At 35.8% G+C, this 17789-nt stretch overlaps 2 protein-coding genes across 4 annotated transcripts; one reads left to right on the forward strand and one right to left on the reverse strand.

Moving 5' to 3' along the window:
- Nucleotides 1–481: 481 nt before the first annotated feature.
- tex14 (testis expressed 14, intercellular bridge forming factor) lies at nt 482–13028 on the forward strand. Of its 3 annotated transcripts, none has more exons than XM_026273841.1 (30): nt 482–710; nt 968–1117; nt 1283–1397; nt 1489–1654; nt 2227–2366; nt 2767–2851; nt 3115–3248; nt 3372–3488; nt 4401–4524; nt 4609–4787; nt 5476–5624; nt 5726–5916; nt 6145–6253; nt 6389–6930; nt 7481–7557; nt 7705–7796; nt 7888–8082; nt 8305–8402; nt 8658–8771; nt 8889–8988; nt 9086–9161; nt 9392–9543; nt 9639–9790; nt 11039–11219; nt 11314–11478; nt 11563–11644; nt 11840–11926; nt 12064–12143; nt 12642–12702; nt 12829–13028. In XM_026273841.1, the coding sequence occupies exons 2-30, from the start codon at nt 988–990 to the stop codon at nt 12875–12877; spliced, it is 3942 nt and encodes a 1313-aa protein (XP_026129626.1). In that variant the 5' UTR covers nt 482–710; nt 968–987; the 3' UTR covers nt 12878–13028. The 3 variants fall into 3 exon arrangements, with proteins under 3 accessions (XP_026129626.1, XP_026129623.1, XP_026129624.1); XM_026273838.1 differs by lacking the exon at nt 482–710 and adding an exon at nt 736–853 and having other exon boundaries at nt 930–1117; XM_026273839.1 differs by lacking the exon at nt 482–710 and adding an exon at nt 760–777.
- Nucleotides 13029–13163: 135 nt separating this feature from the next.
- LOC113109941 (spindle and kinetochore-associated protein 2) lies at nt 13164–17061 on the reverse strand. Its single transcript, XM_026273842.1, has 7 exons — nt 16932–17061; nt 15156–15245; nt 14904–15080; nt 14667–14741; nt 14178–14220; nt 13919–14051; nt 13164–13751 (listed from the first exon to the last, which is right to left on the reverse strand). Exons 1-7 carry the CDS (start codon nt 16959–16961, stop codon nt 13610–13612), a joined length of 690 nt encoding a protein of 229 aa, XP_026129627.1. The 5' UTR covers nt 16962–17061; the 3' UTR covers nt 13164–13609.
- Between the last annotated feature and the right edge of the window lie 728 nt (nt 17062–17789).

Genomic DNA, 17789 nt, shown 5'->3' on the forward strand with positions numbered 1-17789 from the left:
GCCAATGCTTTACATTTAGCAAACGCTTTTATCCAAAGCAACTTACAAATAAGGACAATGGAAGAAATCAAAAACAACAAAAGAGCAGTGAAATATAAGTGCTATAACAAATCTGTTAGCTTAAACGAAGTACAAGTAGCAAGGGCTTTTAGATAGGCCTTAGATAACTTACAAAAACCGATTATAACAACAACCTGATTATCTTACACGAGCTACTACGTCATTAATTTAGTTTCAAGGAACAACGTTTGATCCTTGAAGTAAATCTGCGCGGAGGAAGAAAACAGAAGGAAAAATAGTGCGCATCATACAATATTTTTTGCAAAAATTATTTTCTCACTTTAAAATGTATAAAAACTGTAATTTACACGTTAAAATATTAAAATCAGTAGTTAAAACACTGTAGTATCGATTCTAGATAACATTTGAAATGTCGATATTTCAAGATCCACCTAATAGTATTCATCCGCCGATTCCCAATGCACATCGGAATTATGAGAGCGTGAAGCTTAAAAAAGCATAATATCGAAGAACTTATTTGAATCTTTGTTTATTATAAAAACCCATTTATATTTCAATCGCAAATTTTAATTAGCGAAGGTGAACCGAACTTTACCTGAACGGGTAAATTATAATTCGATAAATAGGAATAGGCCTATTCATATTAAATGAGCTTGAGCTAATGGTGCCCGCTTCCTAGCATAGATACAGTTAAGTTGTTTACATTTAAATTTATGTTTGAGTGTGACAGAAGTCAGTAAGGTTATGTTTTCGCTGGTTAGTTTTCTTGTTAAACTTGTTTCTTTTTTCAACTTTATGCCTGAAGCCAATTTAACTATAAAAGCAGTAACAAGTAAGTATTTACTTAGTAAGTAAACATTTATGGCTCGGCTTGCTATGCTAAAATTATTTAACCAAGCATATTTCAGTTTTCAGGTGAGGAAGAAATCTTTGCTTTTCTAATTAGATCCATGAGACATCTGCATCATGACAGGGGTTCAGCCAATGCCCTGTCCAGTGCTCCTAGGCACAGTAAAAGGAGGAGGTTTATCAGCTCTTCTGCACAGATACACAATTGAGAAAAAAGTAGCAAAAGTGGAGAATGTGCTCAAAAAAGGTTAGCATACATCAGAGGCATTTCCAATTTATAATATATATATATATATATATATATATATATATATATATATATATATATATATATATATATATATATATATATATATATATAATAATGATTGTACATGTTTTATTAATACTTTTTAAATGGCATTTTCCATAGGTGTGGGAGTTGACAGCATGAATCACCTTGGACAGACACCACTCTTTTGTGCGTCTCTCCTTGGCTTTGCCAGTGTAGCAGAGAAACTTCTACAGTATGGGGCAAACCCAAATCAGTAAGGTCAAACCTTCACTTAATAAGCCCACGAAGCTTGTTTGAATATGAAAATAGCATATTATCTCATGTGTGATGTTTATGTTCACCAGCCGCTGTAATGATGGAAGTACCCCCGTTCATGCTGCAGTTTTCTCTTGTAATCCCTGGCTGCTGAGTTCACTGCTGGATTCTGGCGGTGACCTGCGTCTCCATGATGACCAGGGCCGGATGCCAAAGGACTGGGCTAAGGCAGGTGCTCAGGAGAACAGTCCGAAGGTGTGTGCTAATTGTTTTGATGCTGCTTTGGTTCTGTACCTATAACATACAGCACCAGTGCAGCCTTAAACTTTGTCTTTATTATGACATAGTATTTCATAATGTAATCATCACATTTTAATTACAATTTTAATAGTTTCAACACATATAAGTATGTTTTTAATTAAAACTAGTGCTGTCAAATGATTCATCATGATTAATTAGATCCAAATCAAAGTTTTTGTTTACATAATATATGTATGTGTGCCGTGTATATAAATAAACACAAATGAAAAATAAGTTATGTTTTATATTTATTTATAATATTAATTATATGAATATAAATATAGATATATTAATACATGTAAATATTTTCAAATTATACTGTATTTGTGTATTTATATATCCGTAATAAATATACAAAGAAAAAATATATTATGCAAACAAAAACTTTGATTTTGGATGTGACTAATCAATTGACAGCACTTATTAAAACACATTTATAATATTTTTTCAGTATAGTAGTAATTTCTTTGTATTTGCACCGCTGTGTAAAGGCATCATAAGACCATGTATTCTTTTTTTATCTACAGATGCTTGCTTTTCTGAAGAGATGTGAGTCTCAAATGCAGAGCTTGCTGCAAACCCATTCGTCCAGGGATGCGCGTACCACCCCAACCTCCTCAAAGACACTGCTCAGCTCTCCATCCCTGCTTAAGCTTTTGCGACCTTGGTAAGATCTGCAGCTCTTCCCCATACAGCAAGCAGTGTCAGCCCAGATCCGGCCCGAATGGATTTCACGCATGCCAGATGTGGGCCGGATCTGGGCCAACACTATATTGCTGTCTGGGTCTCTGGCCATTCATCTTTAGTAGTTAACACTTTCTGTGTTTTAAGGCTTGAATATGCAACTTTCAAAACCTTAACAGATTTTGGAACACTGGGAATAAAACACTTGACGACAGAGAACCAGAATGCAAATTAAAGGAAAATATGTACAAACATTGTTTAATGTTCTCCAGCCTTTAGTTATAGTGTCATTTAGAAAAAGAGAACAGTGATTCAAGATTCTGATTGATTCTGATACAAAAAAGTAAAAGTAAAGGTTTACATATATTTGTTTTTCTCTATAGGGCATCTGGACTCACTCATGAAGATAAAATAAATCATAAGATGTCTGCCTGTGATATGACGATGCAGTGTTTTGGCTATGGAAAGGTATGCCTAAACATTTTTTCTCTCTCTTGCAAATATTTTGAGAAGATTAAACCTGAACACACATCACATTTTTAGTAATATGCATAAATGTTTCCACATTTATTAACAAACATGTTCTAAATCCTAGACTATGATTATAAGGATAATAAAATGAACGTTCCCCGTTCCATTAGCATACAAAATCTACTAAAAACAATGTACTTTCATGTTGACAGCTATTAATCACATTAAGCTGTTAAAATGTTGTTCTGTAATCATTACAGTTATACTCTGAGAGGCCAGAGTTGGGTCTGGGACTGGCTGCTTCTGTGCCCTTGATAAGTGAAAGTGATTTAACTCAAGCTAATGATGAGCTTCTTAATTCCTTTATGTGTGGATCTTTCATACGTATGACCAAGTAAGACATTGTAATCAAGCCATGACCTTTATTGAATATGCATGAAGTCAGAGGAAAGATTGAAATGGATTTACAGCATTTCCTTACAGCAAACGCAATCATCTTTTTAAAAATGTGCCTTAGTTGCAGTTGGAAAGGATGTCGTGTCACTGTTAAAGAGCTGCATGATCAGATTGTGCAACAATATGAAGAACGTGATGGTCTCCTGGATCTGCTCATTTCTGAGCAGGAGTATTGCTGGTAGGACAATGAACAATCTTAAAAAGCTACAAAAGAGTTTGACATTAGACATGTAAAGGGCTGTTATTAATAAAACTTGATTTAGATGATAAATCTTTCTGTATCATTTCATAGACAATATGAATTTTTGTTTTGCTGTGCTGTAATGTTCTGTGTTTCTGAGTGAAACTGAATGAAAATTTTTCCAATTAGATTTGATGAAACATGTTGGGCTGTGATGTGATTGGTTAATATTATATTGGTTATTATTATTTTCCCGGGCCACACAGCTGTTCATCAAAAAAAATAAAAATAAAATACAAATAAAGATATCACCTTGATAAAGGACTATTAAACCTTAATTATTATTTTTTGAGTTATGGACATAATGCAATCTATGTTATTTTAGTGATACTTAGATCCTATTGTAGTTTTATTTTATTTTAGGTTTGCATTTAAAATGTAATATTTATGTTGTACTAATTTTGTTGTTTTTAGTTTTATAAATATATATATGTCTATACATTTTTTTATTCATTTGTATTTCAGTTTTAGTTTTTCAGTACATCAACGAAATTAAAAAGAAACATTTTATAACATTTATATCAATATAAATCTTTTATATTTATAAATATAAATCTTTTTTTTGTTTGTTTTAGTTTTAGCTGTAGTTTTAGTTACCTATTACAATAACCCTGTTTAGAATCATGCACAATTAAACCAGTGACGTTTTTCAACAGATTTATTAAGATTCATTTTAATTTAATGTTGACAGAAATGGAATACTTTAATTATGGAATACGTCAGCTTAAAATGAAAGTTGTATCATCATTTGTTGAAGTAATTCAAAACCTGTATTATTTTTTTCTACATTGTCATGTGTTATCTAAATACACTGTGCAGTAGCAATGGTTGCTATTATATCCTGTGTAGTCAGCTATCTCACCCGCACCTGCTGCTGCTGATGGCTGTGAGTGTGTCCATTGACCTGGACAGCACAAAGCTGGTCTATGAGAGAGTAAATGTGGGGTCCCTGTACAGTCTGCTGCACCAAAAGGTAATATTTGAAATTTCAAAAAGATTTATAAATGGCTGAGAAGTGGTTTTATCTTAAAATGTGTTCCTTGTTTACAATCTGCAGCGGGATGAGTATCCTCTCCTACAGCTGGTTGACCTGTTATCAGTGGTGCTACAGGTGTGTGAGGTGTTAATGTACCTGCATGGCCGGTCTCTGGTGCTCCGGGCCCTTTCCTCACACACTGTACTCATTGTGCACCCTGGAATTGCCAAGGTTACAGGCCTCGGGTTTATTGTGCCCAGGTACACTATTCTCACTAAAGTCATATATTAAAGGGATCATGACATGAGAAATCATATTTGCCTTGATCTTTTGGCATATAAGAGGTCTTTGTATTATTACAACATCCTGCGAGCTTCATAGATTAAAACGTCCTCCTCATTGTAAACAAAGCATTTATTTTATCAAGCTCCAAAAACAGCTTGTTTTGGATCTGAGGTGCAAGATGACGTCACCTGGGCACAAACGTTTGCATAAACACTGTATCCAGAGCAAGACATTGACGAATAGTCATCCTCTGTCCATTGGCCCCGCCCACTGGCATTCAGTCGCTTAACAGCTGACACTTGATTACACTGAATATGAGTATCACGTCGCGTGATTACTGATTCCTGACAAGCCTTAAAGGACCCGCCCCTTAAAAACAGGTCATTTCAGACAGAGAATCAGAATAGGGGTTAGAAATAAAATAATTTTCCCACATATTTCCTTATTTTTGTGGGCAAAAAACTTTTTTAACACTACAAGTAAACCGCAAGGAACAAATGAAAATAATAAAAATCCATGTCATGGCCCCTTTAAATTAAATCAAGACTCTATATATTTAAAATAACCTGAATTTAGGAAATGAGTCAATTAAATGGCTTACATTCATAATGGACACAGTCTTTTAGCTGTTTAACTTACCTTTACCCTCTTTTCCAATTGCAGTGAGGGAACGAGCACCTACACCCCACCTCTCGTTCCTCTACCTCTCAGCCTTATCAACTGGGCAGCTCCAGAAGTGATCAGATGTAGAGCATGTACAGGAAAAGCCGATCTCTATAGTGTGTGCACCCTTATACAGGAGATCTACACAGGTACCTTCATGCATGCGATGCAAACTGTAGAGCTTGTGTAATGGATATTGTTTTGTGTTGCCAGCTTGCAACTTGTAAAGCAGTTATATTGACTTGTACAGATGCTTTGCCATGGGGCTCCACAGACCCACGCTGGATAAAACGGTCGGTTGAAGCTGGACAGGCTCTGATAGCAAACCCTGCCGTGCCTGAGCCTTATTACCAGTTCCTGCAGGAGGGCCTGCAACACAGAGCCCAGCACAGGACCAGCAACCTGCACGACTTGTGCTTTAATTTACGCTGTTATATAAGGGTTTGTACAATGGTCTAGCTCTGATACTGTATCATTTCAGTATGTATCAGTGCACATGTAACAAGCTTTTTTTTCTGGATGTGCACTACTGTTCAAACGTCTTTTACGAAAACTTAAAATCAGTAAATAAAATGATTTAGGATATTATATACAAGGTTTTTCGAGATATAGAGAGTAATATACAGTATATCAGCATGAGAGTAAATGGTGCAATCTGATCTACAACAGGAGATAAGAAGCGAGAATAAGAGAAGTGGATGGAACTCATGGTCAGCTCTTCAGAGCATCCCTAGATGGAACACTGACATCAATCAGACGAGAGAGCAGGACAAATCTGGTGAGATTTCCATTCAGTCATTATTAGAGAAAGTTTTAGAGCATAGAAAATGATCGCGTTTGTGAGAAAGTGTCTGGTAAACACATTAAGTGAATGTAATATATTAATATAGTTTGTCCTATTCTTTCCTCTTAGTATATCAGGACAGCAGGACTGCAGTTCATAAGGAGACCCAAGAAAATCACCTGGAAGGAATCTACAAAGAAGAAGAGGAGTCCACCACAGACACTGATTACCTCCACTGGGATATTTCGCATAGTGACGTCACTGCTTTGCATGAATGGCCAACTACCCATCATATTCCACTTTCTGAGCCACCTTGTTCTAACTGTAGTGATACAGACAAGGATCTGGCAATTAGCCGCTCCATCTCAAAGCATACTGGCTCCATTGTTCTCAACCTTAAAGTGTCTCAGGTTCTTCTACAGCAGGCTGAACAGAGTCTGGATAATGTAGAGGCCACCCAATTGGACGCTCCATGCTTTGATGAGGTGGATGCTGTGATGAAGAGGGTGAACATGGCAAAAGAGTGCAGTGATGGTGTTGGGAAGGCTGTGGGACCACCGTTTAAAAATTATATTCCCAACTGGACCATTAATGGAGATGAGGAGGACAGTCAGTACAGCTCGGCTCAAGATGAGAGCTTCGACAGCACATCCCTTCCTAGGAGTGTAAAGGTATGTGTCATGTTTGATCAGTTTAATATGCCCTTGCTGAATAAAAGTTACGGAGCCCCGCACATGACATGCAGGATAAAATATTAGGCTAAATCGTGTGCACGATTTACTAATTCATTCCCTCAATGTACTAAAATGTGCACACGATTACTATTGCGTTCCCTCGATTTACTATTTTGTTCACTCGATTTATAAATTGTGCGCACGATTTACTAATTCGTTGCCTCGATTTGCTAAATCGTGCGCACAATTTAGCAAATCAAGGGAACGCAATAGTAAATCGAGGGAACGCAATAGTAATCGTGTGCACGTTTTAGTATATTGAGGGAACAAATTAGTAAATCATGTGCACAATTTATTTATTTTTTCTTGCATGTCATGTGCGGGGCTCCGTAAAAAGTATTAATTTCTTGAAGAAAGAAAAAAAACTAAATGAGTGAAGCATACCCCAACAGAGATCACCTACAAACAAAAAAGGAATAGAAATCAGTAAAGCTTAATGATTGAAATAAATTATTGAAGAAATATGAGGAAAAAGCTTTACTTACAGGAAGAGAACAGGGACTTGAAGAGAGTTGAAACAACAAAAAGAGGACAGCAACAGACAGGACGTCAAAAGTCAGAGAGGTACAACAGTATGAGAGCATTAGCAGAAAAAGACTGATATAAGTCAAAAGGAGAATGATAGATGGATAGCAACAACAGGAAGGATATATATGAACAAATAGGCAAGAACATGACAAAAAAATAAGCAAATACATTTCTTTGTTTCAGGTTACATGTGCGGTTTGGGTTGTCTGAGACTCAGAAAGATGACACACACCAATCTCTTAAAAATCACGTCCAAACAAAACCCTCATGGACCAGTGAGAAACAACAGCCACACCATTCACTATCTTCATGCGTAATTTATCCAGTTCAAAGACATGTGACCTGTTGTGTGTGTACTCATTGTAGGTGAGGTTAGTGAAATGGTGGCCCTAATGACACATGGGTGGTTGGGGTCACCCTTGAGTGCTTTTGGCAGCAGTGACAGTGAGGATGTAGGAGAGCAACAGCTCCACCTACAGGACAGCCATAGTGTGAAAGGCTACCAGGAATATGAGAACCAGGAAAGCACTGATCTGGAGCATCTATTCAAGAGTTTTGCTGGTAATGAAATTACTGTTAAAGGGATAGTTCACCTAAAAATGACAATTTTGTCATCATTTACTGACCCTCATTCTGTTAACCCTCTGACAATTTTCATTTTTGGATGAACTGTTCCTTTAAGATATTTCATTTAGTGTTTTATTTGGGCTCAATTCTATATTACATTCCTTTTTTTAAATAATTAAATATTAAAAAATATGTTTAAATGCTATTTAATGCCAGGTATTCAGAGTGATAGTGAGGAGAGCACAAATGACCGCACGATCTATCACACTTTTGATGTGACCAACGGAGTGCTGGAGGTGACAAGCCAAACTGAGGTGATAAACTATGATTTTATATATATATATATATATATATATATATATATATATATATATATATATATATATTATTATTATTATTTTTTTTTTTTGTATAAAAGTTTGTCTGATAAAGCCAGTGTGAGTTTAATAAATCGTCATTTAAAACTATATCGAGATTGTTGTATGACTTTTACAGTACAGGTGGACTTCTACAACAAAATGCTATCAAACTTCTAAATGTGTTCCCTTTAATGTATGTTATGTCTGAAGGATGAGGGAAGTTCAGATTGTTTGGACTGTACACAGACACAGCAGTCTAGCATGTTCTACACACCCAAACATCACCTGTCCAACCACACATCATCTGGTGAAGAGCGTTCTCAGGTAAAAATACAAAATGCAATTTTATATATTAAAAATTTAATATATCAAAATCAGATTAGGCACATGCCTTGAAGAATAAAAGAGATAGATTTCCTCTTCCCTTGTTATGTCTTTCAGTCACTGAGCTCAGAGGACGAGTTGGACGTCACAGTGGAGGTGTGTCGTCCCAGCACATCTCCAGCAGAGGGAAAGCAGGCTGGTGAAAACAGTCTGAGTGGTATGTAGATCAAAACTGCCTGCATTAATTTCATTGCCTGCTTTGTGGGTAACGTCTGTCTTTTTTTATAACCGTTTTGTCACCCTTGTTTATCTAGAATACCAGCTTGCTCAAGAGGACTCAACAGAATCTGAATCCATTACTCCAGTGCACAGGTGTATTCCTACCATCAGGTACAAGAAATAAATCATCTCACACAAAGCTCAGTAACAGATGATATAATTCAGTTTATTGTAATATAAATGTTCTTTTTTATTAACTGTTAAGGTTTTTTACTTTTTTAAATATTAACATTATATAACTTTTCTTAAGTGCATTTGTATGTATAAGTCTTTTGTCATTATAAATGGAACCTTCTTTTGTTGAGTCTGTGCTCCACATTTTGATAATTTTGTTCGATCAGTTGTTTGCCAGACCTGGCTGAGATTGCAGACCTCTCCAGCATATCCTGTTCACCAGCCAGTCACCTAGAATGGGTGGAGTCAGCCGAAGCCCCGCCCATCCCTCTCAGCAGAGGACATCCACCCTGTAACAGCACCCCACGCAGCCCAAAAGGTAAACTGGGAATCAGAAGAATGCAACATGAATCAAGATTCAGAATATGTTGTGTGGGTCAGTTTCGTCTAATTGTGAACTCCGTTTAATTACAGGCCATAGGACACACCTTAGAGATGTGCAGGGTAGCAATGAGCCCCTCCCTCACCTCCAGAGCTTGTTGGACACGTCACCATGGGGCAGTGCTCCATCCAATACTGTCTGCACAGAGAGTTTCGCCACAGTCAGCGCAGGAGACAGCAGCACTGTCCGTCAATGAATCATGATATTTGAATTATTACATTTCTGACAACAATCATATCAGTATCAGGCAATAAATGTGACTTTTTATGTTTTTCCATATCAGTCCAATAAGTAAAATGGACTGATATACAGCTGACAATTTATACTCTGAAAAACACCCCAGATTGTTTACACTAATTGGCCTAAATAATGTTAAATCTAAAATGTCTACATAGAGCCTGTTTTTTATTTTATTAAAATTTTTAACACGCATAGTGTAAAAGAATGTTGGCTATGTATTAAAAATAAGAATTAAAAAATAAGTTAAAAAGAAAAAAAATATAGTTACAAATAAATACAGAAAATAATAAATAAAAGGTGATGCAAAAATTTAGCAATAATTAATTGATTTTATCATGTAATTTATTACTTTACTTTCCATTTTTTTATAAATATTTATTTGATTAATAATTATCTATCTATCTGTCTGTCTTTTAAGGTGGGTGTTTTTTAATTTTTTTTAATTTTTTGATCTAGATTTCATAAGTATTAATCATTTCAGTTATTGCCCAAAATGTCAGTATCAGTGCATCTCTGATTTCTAATACGTGACCCTGGACCACAAAACCACCTTTTTAAAAAAATAATAATAAAAAGCTGAATAAATCAGCTATACATTGATGTCCTATCCTAACAAACTGTTGAAAACTATTTGAAAATCTGGAATCTGAGGGGGCAGACAAATCCAAATATTGAGAAAATTGTCTTTAAAGTTGTCCAAATTAAGTCCTTATCATTGCATATTACTAATCAAAAATGAAAAGTTTATATATATTCACAGTAGGAAATTTACTAAATATCTTTATGGAACATTATCTTTAATATACTAATGATTTTTGGCCAATACAATGTTCCTATAAATATACCTACTTAAGACTTGTTTTGTGGTCCAGGGTCATCTTCAATGTAATCTATTAAATGTAGTCTTTACTGGCATAAATTATGGTACACTCTAGTCATCAGATATCTTCAGTATTATTATTAGTTTTATGCTATTGACATCTTTTCTGTGTTTTTGCAACTTGAATTCACTCAACTTGAGCATTTTCAGTAAAGACAACTTCTTTATATTATAAACAAAAGCTTGTTTGTTGTTTTGTTGAAGAAGCTTGCATCTGATAAATCTAAATGTACCATTATCTTATTTTTGCCTCAGTATAGTCACAGCTGCAGCATTTATACTGATATCCTTCTATACTGCTTCTCTTTTCAGACAAATGCCTCTGTGTCCAGCATCCTGCAGTCTCCAGTAAAAATCAACATCTCTAAGGATGGAAGGGAGGAAATAGACTCTGCCTCCAGCGGTAATGTAGAGTTCATCACTGCCAGCTCTGGAGCCAGACAGACCACTGAGACCATCCAGGGGCCCAGTGAAGAGACAGAGCATCCTGCTGGTTCGACAGTTTGTTGTTCATTGCAACCGTATTTAAAAATGTAATAATGTATTTGCCATGAGAAGGGAAAACTGTTCGTTTGTGCTTCCTGCAGAGAATAATAATGTGGGTGAGGAGGGAGCGGAGGTAGGTGAAGATGACCCGTCAGACTCTGAACGTCAATGTGAGCAAGAGTCCTCTGATGAAAAGGTGTTTGATGATGAAAACATTGCAGAGAAGATGGAAGGATGTGAGGGTGAAAACCCATGTCAGATACATGGTAAGACAGATCTACAGTAGGACTGTGGTTTTAATAACTTAAATGAGGAATTGAAGAAATGTGCTTCTGTTTTTTTTTTTTCAGACCTTCATCCAGATCACAACCCTGCTGAAAATGCAAACTGTCAGAAAAGAGAGAAGAGACACAGCCTTGATGAAACTGAGAGGTAAAACCCCCAATAGTTTGCAGTAGTAAAAGGCTTTACTTTATGACACGGTGATGACAAAAAAAAGACAAAGTGAGATATATCAGTGAAATGGCATCTATTAAAATTGTCAGGAGGTTCTGTTATTTGTATTTTCCTCTCTTAAAACTAAAATTAAGTTGCTTCTACTTTGAAATGGCAAATGAAATCTTGCAGGGCAAGCTCCACCCTTGATGAGGATCTACAGAGAATGTTTTTGGAAAGAGCCACAGAACAGAGAAACCCTAGAGACCCAGGGTCCCTGTGAGTGCTGAAGCTCTATGTTTTTCTTTGCACACACAAAAACTGTCTCAAAAACCAGCCTTTGGATTTTTATAAATAGGATTAAATGTCTTCTGAATGATATTTTACTGTCAAACATTAATCTGTACTTGGTCTAGCGTGTCTGACATAAAAGGAGAGGGGGATGTGAGAGAGGACTTGGGTTGTCCAGAAGGGCACTACATAGAGACAGCAACAGGTGCGTGGATAGAAGTCTTTTTCTAGTCTCCTTTCAAGGCCTAATATAGACCCCTTTTCAGCAAACATTGTGATGTTTTTTGTGGGCGGAGCTTAGGTGGAGGCAGAAAGATTCCCCGGACTGCTTCTCCATCACTAGCTATCAAGATTTGTTTGCTTGTTTTTAACAATGACCGGAGAAACATGATTTACCTGAATAGATAAGGCCACTCACTGTCTGGGGCCGCAGTTGTTATTTCAAAAACAAAACCAGATTGGCCGACACATATCCTCACTCAGTGAATGCATAATCAAACCCACATAAATTACTAAATGGATTAGTAGGGCTATTTATGTTATAAATATAGGGCTTATTATGAATTATATGGGTTCCTAGCACTACAGGTAGTTTTTTTTTAACAGAGTTGGAACTAAACTTTGCATGACATCGGCACTCCAGGACTGGCGTTGCCTATCCCTGGTTTAACTGATTAAAGCCCCATTTGTTTTCTTCTTGTAGAATGTATAAACAAGCTAGGAGAGAAGATTGAGGCAGCTGATCAGGAGAACCATCCTAACAGGTATACAAGATGCTTAAAATGAAACATATTTGACCCTTATGCTTATATATTAGAAAAATCCTGCTGGATTTCCTGGTTGAAAATGCTCCAGAATTAATTTTTGTAATTACGTTGTTTAATTATTAGCGGAGGTCTTGAGCAGACACTTCCAGAGTCAGTCAAACTGCACTGTTGAAGAGAAGCTGTTCCCGATGTTTTGCATCTGCATTGTTTCCATTTTAGATGCTTAAGGCATGTTGTTTGTGTTCTTTAAGTTGAAGTTACTGTTTAATGAAGAAAATGTTCCAAATATTTAGCTTCCAGACTTGTTTTTTTATGTACATCAACAGTTTGAGCTTTGATGTTACTATGGAATACATTTTTAAATGTTTTCACATGTATTTAAATGTTCTGATGTTGTTGTTACAGAAATGTACTGCCAGTGCCTTGTTGCATTCAGTAGCTTTCAAATAAAGGAAACATAAGAAAAGACATTTTATTGCATACTCAAAATATTTATAACCGTACCCTATCTAAAAATCTTACCATTCAAATAGTCTCCCTTGCTTCACTAAGATCTGAAATTTCATAAACACCTGCTTCACTTTACAAAAAATATAAACTCTTATGCGAACAGTTTCTTTCTTATACAAACCTAATGATGCCACAGCAGGTCATGATCTAATTTAATAATGGCTGCATACGTAAATAACAGCCAAAAATAAGTTTAGTGCTTAAAATTATTTTCTTTTAAAATGTATGCAATTCTGATTAATGGATATACTTTAACTTTATGGATGCAATGTTTATTAAGTGTTTTGAAGTCGCCATTATTCTTGTTCTAAATGGTTGATCCAATCAAAGTGCAAGAAGGGATATACTTCAGCACAGAGGTGGAAGGAACTGGATGATTTATATGTTTTGATGTCTATTTTGTTCCTGTTTTTGCCAGCAATGACACAAGTCCTTTTTTATCCAGTTCAATGATTTTGAGATGCTGTAAGGTCTTCAATGCAGAATCACTGACTTTCATGTTCAGCTTCTTCATCCTCTGAGTGCTTATTGGCCCCCTGAAAAGTCAAGAATGAAAATATTGAAATAAAATTTATTATATAATACTTTTATAGTACAAGTAAAAAGTCACTTAGTTGTCTTAAGTTACAGGACGTGATCGATCATGTTAGGGCTCAGGGTTAAAGGTAATGTGTTATGTTTGCACAAATATGACCAGACAAACCTGTCCTTATCGGAGAAGTACTCGGATAACTGCTTATAGAGCATGTTGAGGTCATTCAGCTTCAAGTTACCACGTACACTCCGTGGGATGGTCTCAAAAGTCCCCTCAGAAACCTCGTCACACACGTTCTGTGCTGCAAGAGTGAAAAAAAAAGCACCGTAAATTTCATAATTATTCATATTGACACTGATTCTGATGACCCTTGACACTGTGCCAGTGATGCAAATGCTTAATGTTGACAGTCCTCTTCTGTCCTTACATTCAGACTGTGCTTGAGTTTGAGGTTCTCCTGTAGGCACATCCTAAAGAAACAGAAACACATTCACCAACTCAAAGTAAAACGTCACAAATATTTATTTTAATGAGTACATGCAACTGCTGTTCAAAAATTAGAGGGAGTATGATTTTGTTTAATTTTATTAAGTTAAAATTAAGACTTCTATTTATTTAGGATGCATTAAACTGATCAAAAGTGACAGCGGAAACATTTAAAATGTAAAAAAAAAAATATATATTTAAACGAAATTCTTTGTGTTCTTCAAAGAATTCTGAAAAAAATTATGAAAACAAGAAATAATTTATTAAATCAGATAAGTTATTTTAAATTGTAATAATATTTTTTTGTTAAATGTTTATATAGTATTTGATCAAATTGATGTAGAAACTTCTTACAATACCAACCCCAAATTTTTTAACCGTAGTGTAGTTGTGTAATCATGGTAATAAAAAGCTTTACAAAATGCCTAACCTCTACATTTAATGCGGCGATGGATGAGCAGAGAAAATCTCTCGCTTCTTGTTCTTCTTTTGTCAGCGGTGGAACCTTGAACAAGATTTTCCATTAGCATAGTCCAAACCCAAAAACCTGTAAAGACTAATCCTTAACTATAGTGAAATCACTGCGTATGGCCTCTAGTGTAGTTACATTACCATGGACTGTTTTTGGTTTAAGATTTTGGCCATTGTTGCACAACCCAACAAATACCTGCACATCTGCTGTGTTCTGCAGCTGTTGAACCAGCTGCACAGTGGTGTCCAGGTGAGCTCGTATTGAATCCATTGATCGTTTCTGTTCAGCCGTAATCTCCTCCACCTGCGTGCACAGGGCCGCATGCCGTGCTTTGATCGCCGACAGGTTCTCCAGCAGCTGAACAGGGTTTCCCTGAAATCCACAACCACAGATTTAGAAACACTGACTCGGTCTGTATTTAAAATAAAAAAATGAATACGAACATACCTCAAACGTGCCCGCTTCTCGCGCATTGGCCATGAAGTCAAATTTCAGCCGCTTTTCCACATATTCTATATCAGCTTCTGCTTTCTGGAACTACAAGGACACAGATCTAAACATCAAAATTCAGTAAGCATTCACAAGATTTGAATCGGGGTCGACTGCTGTTTGTATGATTTAGTGGCCCATTCGAATGAGGGAACAACCTAAAACCTGAAACCCTATTAGCAATATTGCACTACTCTGAACACAGTGGACAGCAGAGGCAATACTGATAGGGTCCCAAGAATTAGGATTAGACATGACCTGTAAAACAGAGAGGACAAACCACAATATGCCAGATGAGACGGTGGGCGCACATCTTTGAAAACATTCAAACATTGTGCAAAGCTGCTCTCAGATGCTTTGACAATACTATTGCACTGCTAGCTGTCCAGTACAGTAGTGCAATGAAGTCAGAGCACCTGTTAACAGCACTTGATGCAGCTGGCTACGCTGTTGACCCTATCTTTGAGAAAAATCCCTGGCCAATGCCCTTTTAACATTGCACTGCTTTAATAACTGGGTTATCAGTAGTACAATATAAAAGGGGCACTGGACAGACGGTACACATTCAGGGCGGTCCATTTGCATGCTGAAATATCCAATCATGTAAATAATGTCAACAAAAAGCCTGGGAAGAAAAAACTGTTGTCACATAAACATTAAAACATTATAAGGTTGAGATACAGTAATGTAGACATGTCATAATGTGACATAATACAGGCAATAATTTTTTTAAGTGAGTGTTTATTGTTATGGTATTTTATTATAGATATTTTGCATTTATCTAATTTAATAGGCAACATCCGTAATTGTTCAGATAGATCATTTAAATTTTTACTTAAAATACCTAAATATATATATATATATATATATATATATATATATATATATATATATATATATATATATATATATATATATATATATATATATATATATATATATATCATAATTATTACTAGGCATTTCTAACTGGCAGTGTAGTAAAGTTACTAATGCTAGTGTGCTACAAAGAGCAACTGCGCCCCCTATCGTCTCCACTTCCTAACGATATTTGAACTCATTAAAAAATATATTATTGCATGTTATTACGGTTTTACTTAAACAGAATACCAACATAGCTTTTATGAGATTTTGCAGGCATGCAAATAATCAGTATTAAAAAGCTAAACTTTTAATGAGGTCTGTGAATCCAGAAACAATGCACACATTTTATAGAATATCAGTCTATAACAATTGCTACGATAACTGGTGTTTATATAAACTTATAATGTTTACACATATTTATAGATCTTATCGAATAAGGTCTAAGGAGTAAGTGCGGGATGAAGCGCGAGGACTCGAACACAGGCCCTCATGCACCCGCAGCCCCTCACCGCGCTCAGCGCTTCACACAGCAGCCATCGTGCCAAATTAACACTTTTCGGAGTGAATGCCATGGTTTCGATTCAAATTATGCACATTACAGTAAATTAATCATATTCGGGCTGATTTTTGCTGTAAATAGAACTGAAAAAAGACATTAGCAGAGGCACTAGTTAGCCATCCAGCTACATGTTTTCGTAATTTTTCAACCTGAGGGAAAGTCAGAGGCATTTACAGAACATGTAATTCTTCGTGTTTGTTCTACGTTGTCTATCGCAAAGGCACCTGTGTCACAAACCAATAAACACGTACGGTCGGTTTACACTTGAAAACATCTGATGTAAACGTTTGGCTGGGGAAAAATCAGCTTACCATCGCCTCCAGCTTATCAACTGTCTCCATGTTGAATAGTTTACATTCCTGAAGCAGCCCCGGAAATATAAAGCTCGCAGCAGAACGCAAGACCTTCTCTGATTGGTCGTCTGTCAGAGAGCGTGGAAGATGATTGGTCAGTTTGGACTCAGAGGGAGAACGAGAGGAAAAGGGGCGGTATGTTCTGGATGGAATTCAACGTCCTTGTACCAAATTTATTTTACTGTCTATGCAAATACTATACGAGACTTTTCTTGTACGTACTGCACAGTCTATGTATAATGCATAGTATTTAAAATTTAGTATTACATATGTATGCAGAATTCAGTGAATTTAGTGTTTTTTTGTTTTTTGTTTTGTTTTGTTTTTTACTTTTGGCAGTCTATGGTTAATGCATGCATGCATGGAAAAAAACTGCACACTGTGCATACTCTATATTACATGATATGTGTAGTACTCAAATGTGTAGTCCAAGGCCTTGATGAATACAGGAAGAGACCTATTTTAATCTCCAAGATGTAATGTTCATGTAACGGTAACTTTAGAATCATGCTAAACAAATTCAGTACTAAAACTGATGTCTTGATTACAGTTAATATTGTAATATAAAAAAAAGGAAGAAAGAAATGTTTACCACACTACATTAACCTTTCCATATAAACTGGAATAAATACAAAACTAGAGCCAAACTAAAACTGAAATCAGACACTGTAATAAATCGTATAGTGAATAAATGAAATAATCATTACTAAAGGACACATGAAAGCACAAATATTTGTACATTTCGAAATAAGGTGCATTAAAAGTAAATAAATCCTTTATTAATAAGAATATTAAATAAAAAAAATGTATCCACAT

The sequence above is a fragment of the Carassius auratus genome, chromosome 10 (assembly GCF_003368295.1).
Source record: "Carassius auratus strain Wakin chromosome 10, ASM336829v1, whole genome shotgun sequence".
Lineage (NCBI taxonomy): Eukaryota > Metazoa > Chordata > Actinopteri > Cypriniformes > Cyprinidae > Carassius > Carassius auratus.